At 39.9% G+C, this 24,923-nt stretch overlaps 1 protein-coding gene across 1 annotated transcript in view; it reads left to right on the top strand.

Moving 5' to 3' along the window:
* npc1 (Niemann-Pick disease, type C1) overlaps positions 1-24,923 on the top strand; it is a 42,488-nt gene that overhangs the window by 413 nt on the left and 17,152 nt on the right. The window contains exons 2-12 of the mRNA XM_017702498.2: positions 11,524-11,652; positions 13,562-13,668; positions 14,562-14,725; positions 15,765-15,932; positions 17,323-17,572; positions 19,536-19,618; positions 21,000-21,367; positions 22,410-22,636; positions 23,064-23,164; positions 23,348-23,450; positions 24,369-24,558. Coding sequence (XP_017557987.1) covers positions 11,524-11,652; positions 13,562-13,668; positions 14,562-14,725; positions 15,765-15,932; positions 17,323-17,572; positions 19,536-19,618; positions 21,000-21,367; positions 22,410-22,636; positions 23,064-23,164; positions 23,348-23,450; positions 24,369-24,558 — 1,890 coding nt within the window. The remainder of the gene's footprint in view (positions 1-11,523; positions 11,653-13,561; positions 13,669-14,561; positions 14,726-15,764; positions 15,933-17,322; positions 17,573-19,535; positions 19,619-20,999; positions 21,368-22,409; positions 22,637-23,063; positions 23,165-23,347; positions 23,451-24,368; positions 24,559-24,923) is intronic.

Below are 24,923 nucleotides of genomic sequence, written 5' to 3'. Positions count from 1 at the left end.
ACGAGTTAAGTGTTCCGTTTGACAGTGGCGTGAGACATGAGCTAATGCTAGCTCGGGGTGGCGTTACGAAGGCAGCAGTGTAGAAATGGAGTCTCCAAGGTTGATTAGGCTAACAGAGCTGGTTTCATGTATAAACATCTGCTGTTTTCTGTCCTCTGAGCAGTTCATACAAAACCCGAGGAGCCTGAAGTCTTCGTTGGCCAGCTTCTCATTCGAATTTTCCGGTCCACCTTAAGTGGATGGCAGTTGCGTTCTGGCGTGAGGCGGCGGAATGGAGCTGCTTCAGCATTTAAGGTGGAACGGAAAGTTCCTCGGAAGAAGCTAGTGAACTTGAGCTTGATATGTGTGAGCGGCGTACTTTTACTTTCTAGTTCGTTGACCTAACTTGTTAACTTTATGGTTTAGGCTTTCCCAAAGAGTCTGTCTGTCTCTCTCTCTCTCTCTCTTTGTCTGTCTGAGTCTTGGTCTTTGCCGTTGGGCCGTGGCTCTGTTGTGCTCCTCTCTAATAAGCTGCTATTAGGCTATTAGCCACAGTTTGACCCACATATTCTAACCGTGACAGTTTCTGTAGTAAATAATCGGCTTTCTTTGCTCGTGGTTTTCCTTGTAGTCATGTAGGGGGGGTTTAAGTCCTTTATTACCCCGAAACTCCAGCGTTTCTTGTGCCCTCATGAACAAACCCATCATGACTCAAATCAATGACGAAGCCGAGCAGCACTGAAAGGAGCTGCTTTTCCACTTTAGCTTCCTCCCCACGTAAAGGGAAACTCCACCGACTTTTCCAGAATTCTGCATAATTACATAGGTGGAAACCAGGCCATTTGGGGAAATGCTCAGTTCTGGAGAGAGAACTGTTCACAGTGGTGGTGATGGGAAGCAGACCTTCCACCTCTAAAAGCTCCCTCGCATTGTTTTGTGATAGTTTTGCGATTGAGCTCTTTCATAAAATCTATTTAAAGCCATTTGTTTTTGATCTGTTCATGGCGGAGGGGCACGCACAGAGCCAAACAATCCCCCAATAAATATATATAGTTTTATTTTTGACTATTTTATAATCGACGTTACATATAAAGTCACAAGGCACGTCTAGGTCCACTGGTGGTTCCCGTAATCATGACTGTAAAGGAATCAGAGACTGGAAAGTTCCCTACAATGAACCTTTTTCATGCCTGCATTTTATTTATCTGGTGCTTTTTACAACAGGCGATGTTGCAAAGCAGCTTTACAGAAAAAAAAACAGATCCATGCTTCCATGAGCAGCCAGTGGCAAGGAAAAACTCTCTATGAGCCAGGAAAGCCTTGAGGGGGAACCAAGACTCGAAAGGGGAACCCATCGTCTTCTGGTCGACACCTGATAGCAAACGATAACATGAGTAATATGAGCAGAGAATAAGGCTTTAGCATTAGTGTAAAATATTTAAATACGGAAAAAGGCGAAAAGCAAGAGGAGCAGTGGCTCTAAGTGGTTCTGCAGCAGCGTCATTGGGGGGTCAGTTCATGCAGGTGAGGTTTGCACAGCTTTATACAGCAGGAAGCTCTGTGGTGGTCAGACAGTTGCTTCAGTTGTTCCACACAACTGTTAGTTCTGTCAAGAGAGGCTTATTACAGTATACGGTCTTAACAGAGAGCTGCAGAGTCTCTGGCAGGTTGAACTATTACAGCCTCGCTTAAACAAGAGAGCCGGAAAGTAACAGCCATGAGGGCTCACTGAGACATCAGTGTCCCTCTTGCTCCACTGTCAACAAACCTGAGTGAGTGCGTGAGCAGCAACGACAGCACCAACACTCGCAGTTGACCATAATACTCTGACCATGAACCTCCAGATCTGCACCCTTTAATCACAAAACCTAATTACCAAAGGCTTCACTTAACATGTAGGTTTTTAGCCTAGGCCTAAAGTCTGAGGCTGTGTTTGAGTCCTGAACACTGACTGGTAGATTGTTCCAAAGCTGGGGGGGGTTGTATGAGAAGGCTCTCCCCCCGATGTAACTTTATTAATTCTAGGTCCTAATAGTAAACCAGCACCTTGTGAACCAAATAGACATGATGGTTCACAATAAGAGTAGTTCATTGAGGTACTGAGGGACAGATTAGAGCTTTACATGTCAGTCAAAGCATTTTATACTGAGTGCAGAATTTGACTGGCAACCAGTGCAGCTTAGATTTTAGACAAACCACTCTGAATGGCTACATCGCAAGGACTGAATTATTCAGAAAATTAGAAAAAATAGTGGTAGCCTGTAGAGGAAGAGCCTGTAGAGGAAGAGCCTGTAGAGGAAGAGCCTGTAGAGGAAGAGCCTGTAGAGGAAGAGCCTGTAGAGGAAGAGCCTGTAGAGGAAGAGCCTGTAGAGGAAGAGCCTGTAGAGGAAGAGCCTGTAGAGGAAGAGCCTGTAGAGGAAGAGCCTGTAGAGGAAGAGCCTGTAGAGGAAGAGCCTGTAGAGGAAGAGCCTGTAGAGGAAGAGCCTGTAGAGGAAGAGCCTGTAGAGGAAGAGCCTGTAGAGGAAGAGCCTGTATGAAATAAGTTTGGACACCCCGGCCTTAGGGTCTTGTATGTGATATGCAGGGTGTTGTTAGAAATGACAGAATAAGGAGAGCTTAGCAGTACAGATGTTGTAAACATTGAGATATTACCACAGTATCAAGGCTGCATGCTACTCCTCTGGGCTTAAAGGATGTCTTACAAACCTGACAGCTTTGCACTGCTTTCTTCTGTTTTCTTCTCTTTTTATTTTTGTGGATTTTGTTTGCTCTATTTGGCAGTAAATAAATAAAACCGTCTCTGTTGTGTGATACCAAACAGGTATACTGGTATAATAATATTACTTGGTACTTCGTCTAATCACTGTGTTGAGCATACAACTGTACGATTAGTCCCTTTACATTTATACATTTGCTCTTATCCACTTTACAAATCCAGCAGTAGGAGAGCGTAGCGTTAGGAGTCTAGCCCAAGGACTTTTATTAGTGTAGCATTGTGTGGTTGCCTGAGTGGGGGATCAAACCTTGGTCTACCACGTGAAAGTCGCAGTGTTGCCCACTACGTCCCTTTTTGGTGCAATATAGAACCCTTTTCAAAAAGAACCATATAAAACGCATTATCCGTCAATCTGACAAACGTTTTTATGATGCAGAGAACCCGTTAATAATGCAAAGTGTTCTTTGGGTGTTCGTGGTACTATATAACACCATTTTCTTTGGTAAGAAAACCCTTGAAGAACCATCTTTAAGTGTGTAGATGAGTTGGACCAATCAACCAAACGTCTGTGCTTTGTATGATTATTATTAACGTTGTTGATATATAATTTTCTAGATTTTTGTAGCACGAATAGTCATACGTTGCGTGTTTTACTTTTACTTTTAGTTATATTTCCAAACGGACCCACTCTGGGAACCAGGATGAATCACTGTTTATTCAGAAACATTTCTAAATATGTTGCCATTGGATATATTTACTATTTACACCACCTGATCGTGACTGTCTTAACATGCCTCCTGTTTTCTTGATGGTCAGTTAAAAATAAGAACTTGTTTATTGCCTTTTAATTAAACTTAGCTCAGAGAAATGGATCAGCTGCATATCAGCTGAGCGAGAGAATGATGATCTTGCTCTTTTGCATAAACCAGCTAAGCATGCAACTAGAAGAGGTTGGGAATGTTGACATTTTAGTCTGCTGAGTAGCAAAATGTATTGACTTGATTGCTTACAACATGGACTGCTCTTGTATCTGTGTCTGCGTGATTACAGTGTCCTAACTTTGTAGATTTTGGTCTTAAAGCACAAACGGTTCCTGAAAAATGTGGAATGTATGTCATGCAATTGGACTGTATTGTATGTTTAACACTTTTATTTGAGCTGAATGTCCTTTTATTAACCCTTGCAGAACCTTCTTGCAAATCTCATAGAACCATATTTTATTCAAAATAGAACATGGAACGCACATCACATATTGAAAGTGAGACATTTTACCATTTCATGAAAAACATTAACTCATTTAGAACTGGCCTGCTTGCAGTCCAGACCTTTCACTAATTGGAAACGTTTACCACATCAAGAAACGATTCTGGTTTTCCAGTCTCTTCTATGGCCACAGGTGTATAAAGCCAAGCCCCTAGGCCTGCAGACTGCTTCTACAGACATTAGTGAAAGAATGGGTCGCTCTCAGGAGCTCAGGGAATTCAAGTGCGGTACCGTGATCAGGTGCCACCTGTGTACTAAATATTCCACAGTCAACTGTCAGTGGTATCATAAAGTGGAAGTGATTGGGAACGACAGCAACTCAGCCATAAAGTGGTTAGCCACATAAAATGATAGCACGGGGTCAGCAGATGCTGAGGTGCATAGTGCGCAGAGGTCGCCGACTACAATCACTACAGACCTCCAAACTTCATGTGGCCTTCAGATGAGCACAGAGAGTTTCATGGAATGGGTTTCCATGGGCGAACAGCTGCATCCAAGCCTTACATCACCAAGCGCAATGCAAAGCGTTTGAATGCAGTGGTGTAAAGCGCCGCCACTGGACTGTAGAGCAGTGGAGACTCTCTGGAGTGATGAATCACGCTTCTCCGTCTGGCAAAACGACGGACGAGTCTGGGTTTGGCGCTTGCCAGGAGAACGGTACTTGTCTGACTGCATTGTGCCAAGTGTAAAGTTTGGTGGAGGGGGGATTATGGTGTGGAGTTGTTTTTCAGGAGTTGGGCTCGGCCCCTTAGTTCCAGTGAAAGGAACACTTAATGCTTCAGCTCCAAGAGATTTTGCATAATTTCATGCTCCCAACTTTGTGGGAATAGTTTGGGGACGGCCCCTTCCTGTTCCAACATGACCGCACACCAGTGCACAAAACAAGGTCCAAAAAAGACATGGATGAGCAAGTTTGGTGTGGAAGAGCTTGACAGGCCTGCTGGTCCTGACCTCAACCCGGTAGAACACCTTTGGGGTGAATTAGAGCGGAGACTGTGAGCCAGGCCTTCTCGTCCAACATCAGTGTCTGACCTCACAAATGTGCTTCTGGAAGAACAGTCAAAAATTCCCATAAATACATTCCTAAACCTCGTGGAAAGCCTTCCCAGAAGACTTGAAGCTGTTATAGCTGCAAAGGGTGGGCCAACATCATATTAAACCCTATGGATTAAGTGGATGTCGCTCAATTTCCTTTGTATTAACGCCAGTGGGAAGATTTTCCCCATCCAGAGTAGAAAATGATTTATTTACTTATTCTTAATAGAGACTATTTTTGCCTTCACTGACTGAAAGTCAAGATTATTTTGTATAACAGAAGCCAAAGCAGCACAGAGAGTCTCAAGTTCCACTTCATTTAAAGAAATACTGCATTAAAACAGCAGAAATAGACACTTTAATAAGCCGTGCAGATGATGTCAAGCGGTGTGTTTAAAGGGCAGTAATGATTAACATGGCAGCACCACAGTCTCCATTCGTGTTGAGTTTTGTGAATGAGGTCTGTGTGAGAGTCTTTCTTCCACTGTAGCACAGAGAAAAACGGGAGTAAAAGCTGATACACCAGATCTGTATGCCCAGGCTTTTTGTTTTTGTATGTAATGGCTCAGCTCAGATCACATGCACGGGCTTAGATCATGCAAAGCTTAGCAAAGTCACAGCGTCTGGTGAAGTTGAGTCAGCTCCGACTCAGGGCTTACAAAGTGTCACTTCTTCTGTTCTCGCAGCGTGTTGTGTGATCTGTCTAGTTCAACAAAAGAGAATCATGCCACATACGGGCCACGTGTACATCAGCTGCGCAGTGTTGAACATACAAGGCTGGGGACATTCAGAATAAACTCAAGTTGCTCAGGCTTGAATGTATTTTTACATGATCTCCATTATTAATTTAACTGCTGGTTTTGTTATCTTGCTTTTTTAGACTTATACAGTTGTATGCAGAGGTGTGAACACACCCGGTCAAATGACATGTTTTGTTGATATAACAAAAAAGTTTAACACATACTATATAGGGAACTTAAATGCAGTGTTTCCTTGCAAATATTAGTGCTTTTCTATGCATTAAAAATATAGTAATATATAAAAACAATGTAAATTGTACAGTAACGTTTGGACATTTTAAAATCATGATTCTTATTAATCATTTAATTGAGCAAATAAACAGTACCCTCTTCAAGATGGTTCTTCAAGGGTTCTTTAGTAAAGAAAATGGTTCTGTATAGGACCACGAACACTCGAAGAACCATTTGCATGCTGAAAGTGGTCTTTGCATCGTGAAATGGTTCTTCAGATAGATGGAGAATATATGTGGTGCTGTATACCAACAATAGGAAGAACCCTTTTTGTTGCTACATAGAACCTTTTATGAAAACTGTTCTATATAGAACCACATTCTTAATCAATCTGAGGAATCCTTTCAGCATGCAGAGGGTTCTTTGAACGCTCGTGGTTCTGAATAGAGTCATTACTAAAACCCTACTGAAGGGTTAAGAATGCAGTTGTGCCTTGAAATACACGGGAGTGTCGTCTCTCTGGAGGATGTGCACGTTTTCTCACAAATCAGCAAAACAGTTAGTTTGATCAGGGGTGCCCAAATTTTGCGTATGACAGTATATGCAAATGACCTCTGTTCTGATTGACTGCCTTGTATGTTGTGCCTGACAATTAAAGTAGTCCAGGCTGAAACACTCTTTATAACTTCTAGGGGTGGGAATCTCGAGGTACCTTACGATTCGATTGCGATGCGATTATAAAACAATTATCGATCATCTTAGTGCATCTTGTTTTTTGTTTTTTTTTTTCATTTCTATGCAGGATTTCTATTTTTCTCACTGTGTGAGGTCTTGGTACTTTTAAAGCAATTGTAATCATGCATTATGAATTTACTTCCAGTATCTTTTATTATCTTTTATTATTTTATCTCAGCCCTGGTTCTCAACAACTGAGAACTGGCATGCAGACTGCAGGTCACATAGCAACCCAGTCTTGCTGAGCTAGTAGCTAAAGAAAAGGCAAAGGGAGAGATTTAAGACGAGCATTTGGAGACGAATGGACTTATTTGCGTTTATAAGCGGCGCAGTTGGTTTCCTGGAACGTCAAACCTTCAGTGAGAAAGTTGCAAAGATGAAGTCGCTTCTCTTTGAAATTTGAGCAAGAAACGAGAATGAGAATCAACTTCAGCCTCGTAAAAAGTCGAACTTGGAGACATTTTATAAGAAGCTGTTCTACTTTTGAGAAAAGGTTTTCTGGCAGAGATGGGAGGAAAGCGGCTATAGCTAAAGCTTAAAGCGGAGCAAAGTAAGCCTGCGTTTTCGTTTATATTTTAGCCTGTACTTAAGACATCAGCAGATAGTGAGGCATACTGGACATTAAATGATGTGGCTCCAAAGGTGGCTTGATTTTTGTTGAAAGATGAGACATTTAGTCCTTAACAGTTGGGCTGTGACTCCTAACCTGGCTTTTAATGCAGAGGGAGCCAGTCGAATTTCCTGCTCATACAGTGGTGTTTATGTGCCACTGCAGACTGTCTGGGTGCTGCACTTCAGCACTTCCAGGTTCCACTTTTTGCGTTCCATCAACATTACGTTATAAATTAAAATTTAGAAAATCGATTTTTGATGTTTGTGAATCAATTGAGAATCGTCCATGTCTGCATGGTGATGCATCTAAGAGTCGACCCCCCCCCCCCCCCCCCCCCATATCTTCTTTGTGAATGGTTGGGGCTAAACTGCTGTTTTTTGTTAAATTATAAGTTTAAAACCGTTTAACTTTAACAGTGTTTACACACTAAATCTTTTTTTTGTTTGTTTTATCTTTGCTTTATCTAAGCAAATTTGCTTTTCCATGCAATGAGGTCTTTTAACTGGCTCTTGTGCAGAGCATGGGCTCACCAGGTGTGAGATTGTGAACTCCTGTCTTAAGGTATCAATTCTAATTGAATGGACATTTACACCCTCAGCACTTTCAGTATGCTTGTAGAAACCGAGAGACCAGAAGGAAACGCTGACTCTTCTAATCTAAATCAGGTTTACTCTGGAGGAAAATTGGACGTTCCTTTCATGAGATCGTGCTGAAAGGACTGTGTGTGTCCTGTTCAGATTCCAATGCAAAAGCAAGGTCAGATAAGGAAAACATGCAGATCAATGTGCTCTTGTGAACCCTGCTGCTGCAACATTGTCGTTAGCCTTTTGAGAACAGAGGTTGCTCATGACACGCTGAGTTTGAGTCATCGGTTTCCGTTTCAGCCGTTTTCTGTTTCAAAATAGGAATCACAGGGCTGTTCTCAGAATCAGTGAGAATCCAAAGGATCTCCTTCACTGCACATTTTTTTCAGTCAAAGCTCCTGATTAAGTTGTTGCTCTCTGATGTGGCTCAGGATGGGTTTCAGGGTTGAGTCTTGGGTTCAAAGTATTTTTTGTCTGTTCTTTTGGGGCCTTTTTTGGCTTTTACTAGTTCCCTTCGCTGCTCATTGGGTTTATTACATACTTTCAAGCCCATTTCTGAAAATTTGGTGGCCCTTAGTAAGTGCTGTCAAGTTGTTTGTCTCCTAGTGACTATGGATAGTTTCTCTGAACAATCCTGTCTTCTGCTTGATTCTTTAGGGTTTTTAATGATTTGGTTGTCTTCTTTCTTTTTTTAAGGGTGGTGTGGATTCTTGTAATATGTCCAAAGAGCTTTGCTTTAGTTATCTGGACTTCAGGTGGGAGGTGAGGCTACATTTGGTTGAGGATGCTTTTGTTTTTGTTGCCATCCAACATACTGGCAAAGTCTTCACGGACACCGGAGTCATGTAAACACCATACTCCGATCTAGAAATCCCATTAACAGATGTGATGAGAGCTGGATTTTAGGGATGGTTTTCTCACTGCATGTAAACGCTTACACTGATTTCTTTTGGATCTCTCAGTCTGCAGAACATGTGCAAAACAGACTGCTGTACTGGAAAATGGGCAACCAGAGTCGCCGCGAGGCAGCAAGACTTTTTGAGTGACGCTTGAAACCAACTACATTCTCAATGAAGTGAAGGATTAAAATTTTTCGCGACATATGTTCATATTTTCAGGTTGAGTGATGTGATGTTTTTTAGAAAAATAAAATAAAAAAAACGCAGCTTCCCCGTTAAGAGAGTTTCCCCGTTATCCGATTACTCAAGTGCATGTAAACGTTTTGATCGGATTACTGTGAAAATCTGGTTTTCTGCAGTTAAGTGCATATTTATTTCTAAATAAATAAATGCTCATGTAGAGCCAATAAAGCAAAATTCTGGGCCAGTGCTGATATTTGATCTTTACCATGTCTGCCGATGCTGCTACATAAACATAAGGTAAAATGTTTTATGTAAATGTGTTTATTTTATGTAAATTTTATGTAAATAAAATGTATTATTTATTTATTTTTAAACTGTTTTTAAATGTAATACAGAATTTACTAATGATTGCTTTTTGTTTTTACCATTTTTTTAATACTGTCTTTAGCATTTTTTTTGTTTGTTTTTTAAATTGGGTTTTGTGTTAAATGGAGAGAATGGACATATTTTGTCAGCACGTTCTTGTACTACATTACTACCTTTTAACTTTGCTAAAAAGTATGAAAAAATCTCGACTTGCACACCTGACATCCTGCTCACTCACAGAGGGAATGTCACGCTAATGCAGCGCTTGGAAGCTGTAAACACTGCCCCGCCTTACTGGACCATCACTAGGGCTGCAGTGTTGCCCTTCCCACCTTAAGTTACACCACCTCCAGGAAGCTCTGGATAGCCTGTGCTCTGTGCTCTTAAGTACCAACATGCCGCTAAGAGAGGCTTGTGGGCTGGTAGACGTAGAGAAACCACTCTGAGGAATGCAGGTGGTCTGGAGATTCAGATCTTACAGCAGATGAATCATTTCAACACGTGCGTCAGACGAGGTTTTCCTGAACGATTCCCCCCGCAGGGAAAAAGTTTAAATATTTTCCCTCTGAAAAAGTTTTGAATATTCACTGTTGATTACTGCTGAAGCTCAAGAGCCGCAAAATGGTCCTCAGGACAGCACCAGAAGCTACATACTTTGGTCCAAAAATATATAGACACTCTGTCCACACAGCTCCCAACTCTCTGTACCAAGAATAGGCTACTCTTGCACAATGTATGCGATCTCTGGACTAGCTGTGAGAATCACTGATGTTAAATAAACTTTCTTAAACTTTTAACTAATTGCACAACTCTGACGTGATGTCATGAGACAGAAAAGAAGAACTCCAAATTGTTCCTAAGGTCGTCTTAGTGTTATTTTATAGGTGGTAACTCCTACCATAAATATTAAGGTATGAAAGAGGAAATGAGAACAGTCACTAGCCTGTGATTCAAGGAACTGATGAATATTTAAGGACTGGTTTGAATCTCATGACTTGCTGCTGTACACCCACGAAACACAGCTGTAGCCTGCATGATGGTTCTGTAGAAGAATTGTCTGTGATCATTAGGGACATTTCTTGTGGTTTATTGTTCATATTATTAGTGTCTCTGAATTTGCTGTCCAGGATATGTAAACTGTACATCCAAGTGTTTGTAGAGATCTGCTCATTCAGCGATTCTTCTCAAATCAGGGGTGTTTAAAGGGAGTTTCTAACCACTTTGGTGCAGTAACAGATGTGAGGATTTGATTGCATTCAGTCACAACAGCATTAGTAAGGGCAGGTGCTGGATGGTCAGTTCTGGATCACTTCAGCTCATCCCAGTGGCGCTCGATCACTCCAGAGAACTACTGCTTCACAGCACAGTGCCAGGAGTCTTTATATCCCTCTGACTGATGCTGGGCAAACTATAAAGGGGCCAGATAGGATCTTTTGGGAAAAAGCATGAGAAATTTTGGGCTGAATTTGGGATGTGTGTCTGTGTGTTTTTTTTTTTTTATATATATATATATATATATATATATATATATATATATATATATATATATATATATATATAAAATTTAGGTTGACAGGCAGATTGGTGCGGCATCTGCAGTAATGCGGACCCTAAACCGGCCTGTCATGGTGTAGAGAGAGCTGAGCCAGAAGGTCAAACTGCCAATTTACCGGTCAATCTACGTTCCGACTCTCACCTATGGTCATGAGCTTTTGGTAGTGACCGAAAGAACGAGATCGCGGATACAAGCGGCCGAAATTAGCTTTCTCCGCAGGGTCGCCGGGCTCTCCATTAGAGAGAGGGTGAGAACGTCGGCGATTCGGGAGAAGCTCGGAGTAGAGCCGCTGCTCCTCCATGTTCAGAGGAGCCAGTTGAGGTGGTTCGGGCATCTGGTAAGGATGGCCTCTGGAAGCCTCCCTAGGGAGGTGTTCCAGACATGTCTGACAGGGAGGAGACCCTGGGGAAGACCCAGGACACGTTGGAGGTATTATATCTCTCGACTGTCTTGGTGCCTCGGTATCCCTCTGGAAGAGCTAGAGGAGGTGGCGGGGGAGAGGGAGGCCTGGACCTGGATAAGCGGTTGAGGATGGATGGATGGATATGAAATAGAAAGATAAGAAAACATAGTAAAAATGGTTAAAATGCTTCTTCCTAATATTATTTTTTGTTATCTCTTCAGGCGCAGGCGCAGCATTGTATCTGGTATGGAGAGTGCAGCAATTCAACGATACTGCCAGAAAAGAAGTACAACTGTAACTACACAGGACCTCCTAAACCCTTACCCAAGGATGGACAGGGCCTCTTACAGGTAAGTTTATGAAAAAATATTTCACAGTATGGGAAGTAGAAAATAAGCAAGTGCTTATTTATAGCCCTTGCACTTGAGCCTCCTCCTTAATGCCTCCTGATTTTCAGAGGGAAGTGACCGAGGTAATTCCAGTGTGTTTTCATTCACTCCTGTTAATCATTAATTCGACGGTCATTACTTACTCTCACCACAACTACACAGACACAATAAAAGGTGGGTTTTTCTATGTTGGTATTCTAGACTGACACACACTAATTGATGAGAAATGTGTGTTCAGTCAGTGCCAACAAGGGCATGCCAGTACAGCCTTATAAAAGGGATTGAAATGGAAGGGCAACAAGTGCCACTTGTTTATTTATTTATTATAGCTTGAGTGCATGTGTCCACTTGAGTCCATTAACACAGAGCATGTCTTTTGGCTTTGTACTTATAAATCTGAACAAAACAGTGTATATCAATTAGCATAAACGTTTAAATAATAAAAAAAGCTAAATCAAACATTCATAACCTTAGTACGTGGTTGTAAAGCTGATGTTGGCAATGACAGCTTCCAGGTGGCTACATTAAGAAGTAATTTGCGTTTTGAAGCATTGTGCTTCAGTTTTGGCCCATTTCTTTTGGGAAACATTTTTGAGTTCCCCAAGCTTATAATGGTCCATTTGATGGACTTGCAATTTCACAATCCTCCATAAATTTTCAGGGGGATTCAAGTCAGGAGACTGGCTAGACCATGCAAGCAACTTCCACTTTTGGGGGCTGTTGCTTTGTTAATGTCCATCTTCTTCCTGGATTCAGTGTCTTGGCAGATGAGGTTTTTCTAATTCTCTAATAATTCTCTCTAATGTCTTCATTTGTTGTTCCATCAATGATGTGTGATGCCCCACTGCTTTTTATAGAGACACAGTTTCTCATTATGATGCTCCCGCCTTTTGTACTTCACTGTGGGTGTTCTTGTGATCATACACACATATATTCTCTCTCTCTCTCTCTCTCTCTCTCTCTCTCTCTCTCTCTCTCTCTCTCTCTCTCTCTCTCTGCAAACATGATGAGCTGAATTATTGCATAAGAATTCTTTCGTTTGCTCAGACTTCTAGTTTGTCTAAATGCTCATTTGCGAATATTAGACATGCTGTGCTTCTTTTTTAGCAGAGGGGTTTTGTTTGGAGCGGAACGGAGATGATTGTGGTGCAGTTTGTTGCTTATTTTTCTCTTTGTAACTGTTGGTCCTGCTGCTTTCAGGTCCTCTTCCGACACTTCTCTCACACCTTCCTCATCAGTAGTTTGTGAAGTCTTGTGGCGCACCTGTCCGAGGATTATTGTTGTGGTTCTGTGCACTTTAAACTTAAATATTACCGAAGCAGTTGTACCGACAGGGATGTTTTGAAGTCTTTGCTAAGGCTGTTCAGCTTTTTCCCTGAGAACTGTTCACCATAATTGCTATTAGTTGCATGAAAGAAATGGCAACATCTATTTTAATGACACAAGGTACAATTTTCAGGAGTATAAATGCTTTTATTGGTGTCTGACTACTTTTTTCACTCTCGTTATTATTTGGTTTATTTTTTACATCCTGTTTTTGTTCATTTTTATAAGTATAAAATCAAAAGACGTGCAAATTTAAAGTATATACATGCACTGGAAGTATATTAGCACAAGCAAAAGTGCCGGCTTTTTCCTCATTGTGTATATATAGTTTGTATCTAGACATACTCAACGCATGACCCTTTATTTTCTTCAAATGTATTCATACAAAGCTTCGATGGTAATATCAAAAAGGAGTGAAGGCAACGTTCCTTTAAAACAGCTAGTTAAACTGTGTTAAAATATTCCACACACACATTGAATTTTTTAAAAAGTCCCGTTTAGCCTTTTTCAACTGACTTTGATGACCTCTTATGCTTGTGTGCAGGAACTCTGCCCGGGTTTGGTTTATGGAAACCAGAGTGTGTGCTGTGACACCCAGCAGCTGAAAACACTTCACAGCAACATCCAGCTTCCTCTGCAGTACCTGTCCAGGTACAGCCATTTCTATGTCTAGACTAAAAACATTAAAGATGACACCGATCTGAGACCAGGTATCTTTATCAGACTTATAGCAGCAGGAAATGCAGTATTGGATATCGGAAGTGAAAAAGAATGAATATGATCCGATCCTGTCCTGAGATCACTAGCCTGTATTCATCGGTTGTGTGAAAGTGAGCTCAGGTCAAACTGCCTCTAATGATGTACAAACTATGCTGCATCTCATTTTAGAAACTTTCATATGACGCGGAAACAAGCAGAGATTTGCGCTCAAGTGATGAATCCGCTTCAGTGCGTGAAATCAAGTGTATAGTTTACATGAAGCACATATTTTTGCACATATTTTTGCAGGGTGCTAGTACAATAACAGCATTCAGCAGCTTGTGAATCAGTGGCTATGAACAGCTTTATCCTGTAAAAATAAATAAATAAATAAAATACAACTATAGGAAAGATTCAAATGAAATGAAGAGAATGTATTTTATGCTCAGTTTTGACCGTACACATCTTGAGTAAGGGCCACTAAGTGATGGAATAGTTTCAAAACACAGCGTAAATTAAGTACTTCAGTTGAAAATAGCTCATTTTAAAGCTTAATAGTGCCCGGATTGCCCAGTTTGTATCAGGAAAGAAAAAGTGGTGTTGTGTCATCTCTACTTTGCATGCTTTGGTGTCTTACAGGTGTTGGACTGCTTGATTGTATTGCCCTCAGCAGATGATAAGCATAGATTCTCTTTTACTCAAGTCATGTGTTTATGACTGAGTTGTCAGTTTGTTTCCACAAACAGATTTGTATGACGACCCTCTGATGTATTTAGTAAAATGATACAGCCCTTTGCTGTGCAAAAGGCAAATCAATAAAGCCTGTCCTTGATTATCCAATACAGGTGTCCAGCATGTTTCTTCAACTTCATGACCCTGTTCTGCGAGCTGACCTGCAGCCCTCACCAGAGCCAGTTCCTTAATGCCACCGAGTTCTCCTCTGACCCCGTAGACAACAGAACCAATGTGGTGAAGCTTTCTTACTACATCAGCAACATGTTTGCTAATGGTGAGCATCTAGCAGATGGATTTGAAGGAGCTTGATAAAGAAATGTGGCTCAGCTGAGTTCAGCCTTGATTCTTTGCACACAGCCTGCGTAATGTACAGCTGAATTTGTAATTTATGACAAATTCTAAACATTCATGCACCAAATCTAATGATGCCATTCTGTGATGCTTTTAAAATTGAGCCGAGCATAATTTTAGGAATTTACCAAACAGCTCATGCACACGTGGTCTTCACACATGATGAAAAATGGTTGCAGACAGGATCAGAGTAAGTCTGTAATACACAGATAATACACACAAAAATATTGAGCTAAAGAAAACATTTGGCTGAGAATTGCTGTCCAGTGCAATCTAAGTGGTTTGTCTTTTACAATTCACTGTCAATCTTACATACACCATACTTTTCAGGGTGACTCCATGGGTCATGGGTCCTTCCATGCCAGCTCAACAGGGGCCTGTCTGATCACCTGAATTTCCATAAAATTTCGGTTTCAACTTGATTTACACAGCCTTTTTTTTTTTTTGACTCATTTGCTTCTAAATTGCATCTTAAATATTGCATTTAAATGTGTTCAGGATGACTGTACCTGACTGAAATGTATTAAAAATAAATAAATAAATACAGTACAGAAAATAGTATTTCACTGGTTTCATGTTAAGAAATGACCACCACCAGTTAATTTATAGAGGAATGCACTTTTAATGTCAGATTATGCAATATTCCATCTTTTGAAATGTATTTTTTGTCAGATTTTAGAAATATTTAGGTTCTGTATGCTGTTCCTAACATTTAGTATATATGTATCATTATATGCAGAAGTTATGGTTAAAGCTGCACCAGTTCTAAATGGCTTCACAAAAAACAATCTGTGAACTTCCCATAAATAAGGATATTTATTGAATGTTATTATTGTTACAAACAAATCGGATCAATAAAAAAAATGCATTTTATTTGGTGAGCAGTGGCTCAATTATATTCGTTAGTTTTTAAATTGATGTTTGTTGAATTATTAATGACTTGTTTTATTTTTTCCCCCCAGCAATGTACAATGCATGCAAGGACGTGGAGGCTCCCTCCAGCAATGTTAAGGCTCTCAGTCTGCTGTGTGGGAGAGATGCCAGCCAGTGCAACCCCACCAACTGGATCCAGTACATGTTTGACATTAAGAACGGCCAGGTCCCCTTTGCCATCGATCCTGTATTTGAAGGTAAATATGGCGTACGTGTTTTTTTTTTTTTTTTTTTTTTTTTTTTTTTTTTTTTTTTTTTTTTTTTTTTTTTTTGGTAACTGGTCATTGCCATCAAAGCACTGTGTTAACCTTTGGAATCTGGTGACGTGAGATCATGAACAAAAGCTGAGCATTGGAGGAAGCGCTGGGGGGTGGGCGGAGTGAAAACTGGTTTTGAAACCTTCTGCGTCACCAACTTGGGCACAGATTCAGGAACTAGGAATTTCCGGCGTCTCTGAAGTACATTGCAAGGAGCATGCCAAGACATAATCTGTGGCTTGGAATAATTGTTTTAATTTTAGGAGTACTGCTGACTTTGTTCCCAGTGGAGAAAACACATGCATCTCTTATAGCCTCTTAAAATCCTTGGAACCACTGGTGGTTCCAGAATGCACTTCATCATTTTCTTCATAACTTTCATACTTCATGTGATGCATTCAAAAGTGGGTGTCATATGAGAGCTGTAATGAGAGCGGTAATGTCATTTTAAACTCTTATAATAGAAGAAGCTGAACTCGACCCCTGAAAGTCGACCAATTTTTCCACAAATCTGGGCTGTAAAATATAAACAGGCGTCTCCTCAGTGGAATAATCTGTAAAAATGATTTTTATAAAATAATACTAAGAGCATCTAAGATTTTTGGCTTTCAGCAGTAAATTGTAAGCATATAGCGATATGTGTGTGATCATAAAACACATTTTCGGTTAATTTGAGGGGACCTTTTGAAATAAATAAACATAATAAAAATGTATCATGCAGTTACTTGGCAGTTATTTGGTCATGTAAATTCAGATGAAAAAAACAAAATATACCCTGGGGAAGAAGAGGTTAAAATTGTTTCTTAATCTGAGTACAGTAGTTTGGCGTGAAAAGTACATTTACTTGATTTCAAGATTTTTGCGCTTTGCCAAATGTTGATCAGCCAGAACATGATTGTTGTCTTAAGTAGAACTGAAAAACTTATCGTTTTATCTTATTGCAGTTTGAAAAAGTGCAGAATTATTTAGCGCTATCTTGCATAAAGACATGATGTGATCCAAAAAACTCTTGCAAAATCTGAACTGGCGCCTCTGACTTTTAAATTATTTTACACTTTGCCAGGTGTAACAATGCATGTTTTAGTCTGTTTTAACAAAAAAAAAGTTTAATATAGTGTAATTTAATATTAAAATAAAATACTATTATTAAAAATAGAGAATGCAAGTAATACTTATTAGAAAAATCACAAGTAGATATTTTCTCTAAATTGTTCAGCCCTAGTCTTGCTTCTTTAACTATATGGTTATCAGTCACTTGCCTTGAACCGCATTGAATTGTGAAGTAACTTTAAATAGACTTGCTGATGTCACTTCTGATGTGCTTTTCCAGATGATCCAGTCTCTGGCATGACCCCCATGGGTAACCATACGTTTGACTGCACGGAGCCTCTGGATGACGGCTCGGGGCCGTGCTCATGTCAAGACTGCAGCAAAGCCTGTGGCCCGAAACCTGTACCTCCCCCTACCCCCCCTCCCTGGACCATTTTAGGCCTGGATGCCATGAACATCATCATGTGGAGCTCCTACATGGCCTTCCTCTTCGTGTTCATCACAGCCCTGCTTGGAGCGTGGTGCTGCAGGTAATGACGTACATGAGTACGAATATACCATATTAACATATTCTTGGACACAGAAGTGAACAGTATGGCAAGAATATAGCATGATGATACTTAAAGATGTTTTGATATTGCGTAATTTGTATTTGGATGTGTAGTTTTTCTGAGCTTCGTGCATTCTTGTACGTTAATTATTGCACTGGCTTTTTTAGGATAGAACTTGCAACACAATGTTCAGACTGTAAGTGTTACATTAAAGTGTAGATCAGTGGTAATTTAGGGGTAAAACGAGTGGCTCTTGAATGATATAGCAATTATGTTCAGACACCTGTACAGACATTAGCGTGCAACTGCAGGACTTTTTAAGGTGAAACAGTAACTTCTGTCTTTCAAGATGAGTGTGACTGTGTAAATCTGGCCATATTATCATCCAGTCTGGTGGTACTGGCTTACACAACAGGCAGAGCTCCAGAGTCAATTACATTAGCTCCAAGTTTTCAGTTTATCAGTGCACCAGTTTTTGTATTCAAATCTCCATTTGGGGTTAAATGTAACTGGGGATGAAAGTAAAAATTGTCGTCTGTTTTTTGGTGTTTTACTACAAAACCTGGCATGTGCTTTCTGAAAATGTCAAAGCACACATCTAACGTTACTTCAGTGCATCATCATGGTTAAGACATAAATAGACCATAAACAAGTTCCTTACCCTCCATGGCAATGTGCTTTTGTCTCCAATAATTAGGTCTCAGCTGTCTGTGGTGAACAGATGCATACTTTATAATTGAGGTCTCTCTGTCGGCGTCTGTCGGTGAGAGAGAGAGTATGAGAGAGAGACTCCTGGTCTGAAAACATGTAGTTTTTAGTAGTTTTTAGTATAAACCATTATGTATGCTCAGTTGGATGGATGAGTACCTCTAACCCTCAATAAAGACATCCTTTTTAAAAATAAATTAGAAGTGATTTTTCAAAGAAATACTTTTACGTTTGTAGTACAAAAACATTTATGAGCATATACTTCCATTCTTTTGCTTGAGTACAATCTTGAGATGAGTCTTACCTCAACTTTTACTTGGGTGTTTATGTATGCGTGTGTGTGTGTGTTTTAAGATGAGATAAGAGAATCCTTTATTAGTCCCACAGCGGGGAAATTCACAGGTTTTTATACGTGTGTGTGTGTGTATTATATAATATTATGTAATGTAGTATATCATTTTTTTCAGTCTTTCAATACATTCCTAGTACTTAAATAAGGGTTATGCTGAAAGGTCTAAAGATCGCCGTAAAAGCCATTTGAAAGCTGCACCCACGGTATGCTCAAAAAAGTAAGATGAGTTAAAGTGGAACCGATTTTTCAAAATTTCTGTATAATTCTGTGGTTGGGATGTAAACAAAGTCATTCAAAGTGGTTTGATGTGAAATGTTTCATTGTAGAGAAACATTTACACTTTACAGTGGTGGTGATGGGAACCAGGGGTCATGGTGACAACATAAATAGAACCATTTCATTTACTATTCAAACCACCAGTGAACCCACACGTGTCTTCTGTTTTTTTTTTTTATTGTTTTTTTTTATGTTGCGTTGTTGATGGTAATGTATTAAAATGTATTTTAGATGAATACTTATCACAAAACTATCGTAAAACATTGTCTGACATCAGACAGTGCATTCATAAACATTTACTGTAATAACTTTCTGTAGGGAGCTTTAAGTGGTGGACGTCTGGTTCCAGTAAAATCACCGCCACTGTAAACAGTTCAAACTCTGCATGTTTCTCAAGAACGGAGCATTTAACACTAAACCACTCTGAATGACCTTGACTTGTTAACTGTTTAATTATGCATACAATTAAAAGAAAATTGTGGAGTTTTCCTTTAATGTAGCATAATAATAGAAGTCATCTTCATACATCCTATGTCTACTTTCAAGATGAATCATTCTGTACTACTTCACTAAACGTCATGTTTTGATTTCTTTTCTGCTTTTCAGAAAGAGGACCATCACGTCTGAATATGGGCCCATCCAAGACAGTAACCAGCCCCATTCACTGAATGACTCTGTTAAATTATCCAGTAAGCCACATCTCTTGTTCTCTGTGTGTAAACAGAAGGATGTTTGTTTCTGAGGTTTGTTTAGGGCACCAGGGGAAAGCTTAACCATTCTCACTTCTCTAAAGGGACTTTCATTGTCACGATTTCTGTCTGAATTCATATTTACTCATTTCTACTAAATCACTCAAGCACACAGTTTTTAATGTTGACTGTTCTGCATGAGTACTGTAGCTGTACAGTAAAACACTAAGTCAAACTTGTTAGCAGATTGTTGTAGTAGTGCTATTGAACTACTTGTAGTATTGTGATAGTAGTATTAGCTAATTAGATTAAGAAACAATATGTATATAGTTATATTCTTGAGAAAGTTGCAATAGGAAATTTATTATATTTGACATTCCGATTTGTGAAATGTTATTTGTAAAACAGTATTTTAAAAAAAAAGACACGAATATTTAACCCAGATTACAAAAATCCATAGCAGGTGACATGTGGCTTTAAGTTTACTGTGAGTAAAGCAGAAAGTCTAAAGTATTTAAGATAAACAGACAGATGCTAAGTGTCTGCTTTCACCTTAGGTAGTTTTCCTGGCCCGGTTACATCCCTACATTACAATGCAGTGTTATAAAGACTAACCCGTGGTTAAACATTTTATATTTGTAAGTTGCGATAGCATCAGCGTCATTCCATGTGGTTTGATGTGAAACTTCCTGAATGAAGTTTCACATTAAAGGGGTGAACCAGGGGTTGCAATGACAAATATAGCCATTTTATTTACTATTCAAAAGCACCAACCAGCCCTGCATGGTCCTCTCCACCATAAATGTGTGTTTTAGGCTAAAGCCTTTTCAAAGCTATCATAAAACAATGTCTCAGACATCTGGCAGCATATTCATAGCCATTTTCTGTAATAACTTTCAGTGAGGGCGCTTTTAGAGGCACTGAACTCTTCAGACGTCTGGTTCCTGTGAACTGGGTACTGTGAACAATTCTGACAATGCTCACTCTTTCTCCCAAGCGAGAACTTTGCCCAGTTTGTCTGTGTCAGTTACTCTGCACTTCCTAGAACTAAGCATTCAACATCAGATCACTTTGAATGGTTTTGTTAATCATCCACTGAGTTATGCAGAAATTTGGACAATTTCTTAGAATTCTCCTTTTAACCTCTTAAAATTCCAGGCTGTCTGAGTTATTCTTAGGTTATAGAAGTGCATAGTCAAACTTTGTTTGTGCTAATGTCTGCTGGCCATTTAAGGGTTTAAGATGAGCCAAATAAAAAGAAAAAAACGGAGCATTCCAGTAAAAATGAGAGCAGTAGTTCAAACAGAAACAATACCCCATCTGAGAATACCAAGTATAAATGACTGAGTGGCTTAGTTTAATATTTATTTGTTTATTACAGGTCAGGTGACCTGTTGTGAATCTCTGCGTGAGAATTTCGCGAACGCCCTCCACTACGTATTCAGCCTATGGGGTTCATTCTGCGTGCGGCAGCCCCTGCTGGTGATCATGCTCAGCATGGTGTTGGTTGCGGCTTGCTCTACGGGTCTGATGCACATGCGTGTCACCACGAACCCCGTGGACCTGTGGTCGGCCCCCCACAGCGAGGCTAGGCAGGAGAAGGACTACTTTGACCAGCACTTCGGACCTTTCTTCCGCACAGAGCAGCTCATCATCACCACACCCTGGACAGAGTGGTTCAAACTGGTGTCCACGACCGGACCTGACATTCTCTTCGCTCCAATACTGAACATATCTCTGCTTCAACAGGTGTGGAAAGCGTCCATATTCTATTTGTAAACCTGTTTGTATACTATATGTAAACGCTTTTTGAAAAAAGGTAATAAAGATAAAGCAAAGACAAATAGTACACCCCCGCCTCTATCGTACTGATGTTTTCAAATATAGCGAATGAAAAAACAAAGGAGTAGAGTTCTCTCAAAACATTTAGTTTGGTTCTGGCATCACTCCATCTATCAGGCCCACTAGCTTCTCTTAGCAGGGGCTAGGGGGTAGTAGCGCAGTGCATGCACGGGTTGAGCAGCCTTTTATGGAGGTGGTCTGGCTCGAGGTATGAAGGGCATAAGTTGTGGCCCTAGTAAGGGTCGGGGACAGTGGAGCATTGTTCGCTGCGGTCTTGGGGATACACACAGTCAAGCGCTGCATTAGCATGATTGTTGCTGTAAGTGAATGGACGGTCAGGTGCTCAAGCTGAGATGGTGTGTATTTCCACATTTTGACAGTGCAATAAAAAGTGTAAATATAGTACAAGAGATGCTGATGAATGTTCAGAAGTTTGAATGTGGGTGGAGTGGTGGGTTTTCTGGAGTAGAGCAGAGGACGGTATTCACTATTAGGCTTGAGAGGCAGTGTTTCTTGCCATGTTTTTGAGCAAATGAAAAATAAAGCGTTATGGAACGTAACCTCAAGTCATCTGAGTTTCTCCCAAGAACCCCAAACGTTAACAGTGTTTTGCAGTTCGCCTTTATTGATGGCCTCCTTTTTACCAAAACAAAAAAAAAACAATTATAAAAAGATAGAATGCGTAACTAGTGAACGAATATCTGAATATTCGAATATTCAGACCAGCCCAAAGTTATGACATGGGAAAAAGGCTCATGCTCTTGGCAGAAGCACGTCTTGGATTGCACAGATGTTGGTTTGCAGAAGTGATTTTGTCTGTCTTGTAACAGCTGTTGTGACCCTTTGTGTTCATTGTTCTTACCCTCAGGTAACACGCAAACCAAGCAGTTTAAAAGAAAAAAATGTAATATATATAATTATAAACTCTGATATTCCTCCTGCCACCAAGGTTCTGGATCTCCAGACTGACATAGAGAACCTGGAGGCGGAATATAAAGGGCAGAAGGTGACGCTGAAGGACATCTGCGTATCCCCCCTGGCACCGTACAACAACAACTGCACCATTCTGAGCGTCCTGAATTACTTCCAGAACAGCCATGAAGTCCTGAATCACACATTTGCTGATGAGTTCTTCATATACGCGGATTACCACACACACTTCTTGTATTGTGTGAGGTAAGGTTTTTATTTATTTTTCTATTATATTTTTTGTACACCCCACTCCCACAAGTTACGCAGATTCCTCCAGTAGAGACCAGCTGTGGTTGCAGGTGTTCTCTCTTCCCTTTGTGTTCTAAGGAAATATAGCTTTAGTGTGAAATGTGAAACTGCCCTAAATTTAATATTAATTCATTTCATATAATTTTTTTTTCATGATACTGCAAAATGAATAATATACTTGATACCTGTTTTGACTGGAAATTAAATAAATCAGTAGTGGTCTCTGTATTCTACAAGATTTACTGTATTGCTATTTTAAATATAGTTCTATAATAAATATAGTATTAATGTCTTTTTTTTACATTTATGTTTTTGCTGAATTTTGTTTCTTGTTTTCATTCATAAATTCCCTCACTCTTTCTTATCTCTCTGTTTGTCTTAGTTCTCCAGTAGCCCTTGATGATATGGGTCATTTCCATGACCCCTGCATGGGTACTTTTGGGGGCCCTGTATTCCCGTGGCTAGTCCTTGGAGGTTATGAAGGTCTGGGCAGTTTTATATTTTTGCTCTTTTATTGCTGTGTTTAGGTGAGTTCATTTTTTGAAGATGAAGAGATCAGAATCAAGTAAAAAGATGCCCATGTGAATGTTATTTACTTGACTTCTCTATTTTCTCTGAATTTGTTTTGTTCACAGCTTTTAATTAACCATGCTCTTTCCAATTCAGGAACGGCCTACAACAATGCCACTGCTCTTGTGATCACCTTTCCTGTCAACAACTACCTCAATGACACAGACAAACTGGGCAAAGTTCTCGCTTGGGAGAAAGAGTGAGCATTTTAATGATACTCTAAAAATCCAAAATATACATTACAGAGGTTGATTGTACCATGTAAACATTGCTGAAGTTTCAAAACAAGTTCGTATTTGGAATTAAGCTGCAAAACCAGCTAATTTGGATTAATTGTTTGTGATGTCACGAAAACCAGTGCACTTAAATATCCACCTATTCGGCCCACAGACTTTTAGACCCTCTCATTAAATGTGGGCTTATAAGGAGAGTTTTAGCCTGGACTCGTTTTTAAATAAGGCAGACAGTCAAAACAAAGCTCATTTACATATTATATCAGTCTTAAAAGTGCAGTAACTAAAACAGACTGTTTAATTCAGGTTAAGTTGGGCAGTGATCATGCAAAGATGAATTCGGGCTGGAAGTGTTCAAATGTCATCAAAGGCCCTCAGGTGACAAATGGAGGTGACAAATAAGGCAATTGTAGAATATTGTTGGACACTTTAATCGTGACTAAATTCATGGCCTAGAGTACTTTATTGAATTTCTAAAATGGCAGCAAAATACAATATCAAAGTACACTGATATTTAATACATTATTTATCATCAATAATATTTACAATAAGCATCTTTTCCATGTAGCTTGTTAACAGTAATCTGTGGTGGGCGAGCAGCATAATGGAGAGAATATTCTATTGTCAGCACAAGGGTTTTAGATAACTTGCTGCATAGCTAGTGAATTCAGTTAATCTGTGCAGTCATAACTATGTTTTGAATATGCACTGAAATTTTTCTGTGATCCAAAATCCGATTTTAGAACCGAACTATCCGTATATAAAGTATTCGATAATGGTTGTGTTCAAAGTGGAATGGACACAAGTGACAGCATGAACATGTGGTGTATCTCATCCTTTGGCTTGCTTCAGTTCTAACCTGCATGTTCTTCCTCTGTTCTCAGGTTCATCAGCTTTATGAAGAACTACAGCAACCCAAACCTCACCATCTCCTTCAGCTCAGAACGAAGCATTGAGGATGAGATAGATCGCGAAAGCAACAGTGATGTGGGAACCATCATCATTAGCTATGTCATCATGTTCGTCTACGTGTCCATGGCGCTGGGCAACATCCACAGCTTCCGCAGATTACTGGTGAGGCTATGAGTATAATCACATCCTCAAAGGTTTTAAAAGGCCTGTATTTTTTTTTTTCCCTCTGAAGCCCAGTTCATTCATCTCTCCATATTAAACAGGTTTTGCCTTTTAAGACTTTAAGAGCTCTTAAGAGGTGCACCTGTATGTTCACTCTTGTAACATAGCAGCATATAAATATAACGGTACACTTGAACAAGTTAGGCCCAATCCCATTTCGTATTTTTACCTCAATGCCTTGTTTTCAAGCGTCACCTTGCCCCTTGGAACGTAGTTGTAAGGGGTAGTGGTTGAAATAACCCTAACCCTACAAAATGGGACCCTCAAATAAGACATTACTTCATTAACAGCTATTAGCGGTGCTA

This window comes from Pygocentrus nattereri, chromosome 19 (assembly GCF_015220715.1).
Source record: "Pygocentrus nattereri isolate fPygNat1 chromosome 19, fPygNat1.pri, whole genome shotgun sequence".
Taxonomy (NCBI): domain Eukaryota; kingdom Metazoa; phylum Chordata; class Actinopteri; order Characiformes; family Serrasalmidae; genus Pygocentrus; species Pygocentrus nattereri.
The sequence above is the reverse complement of the archived record's forward strand: the minus strand, read 5'-3'. Positions and strand labels throughout refer to the sequence as shown.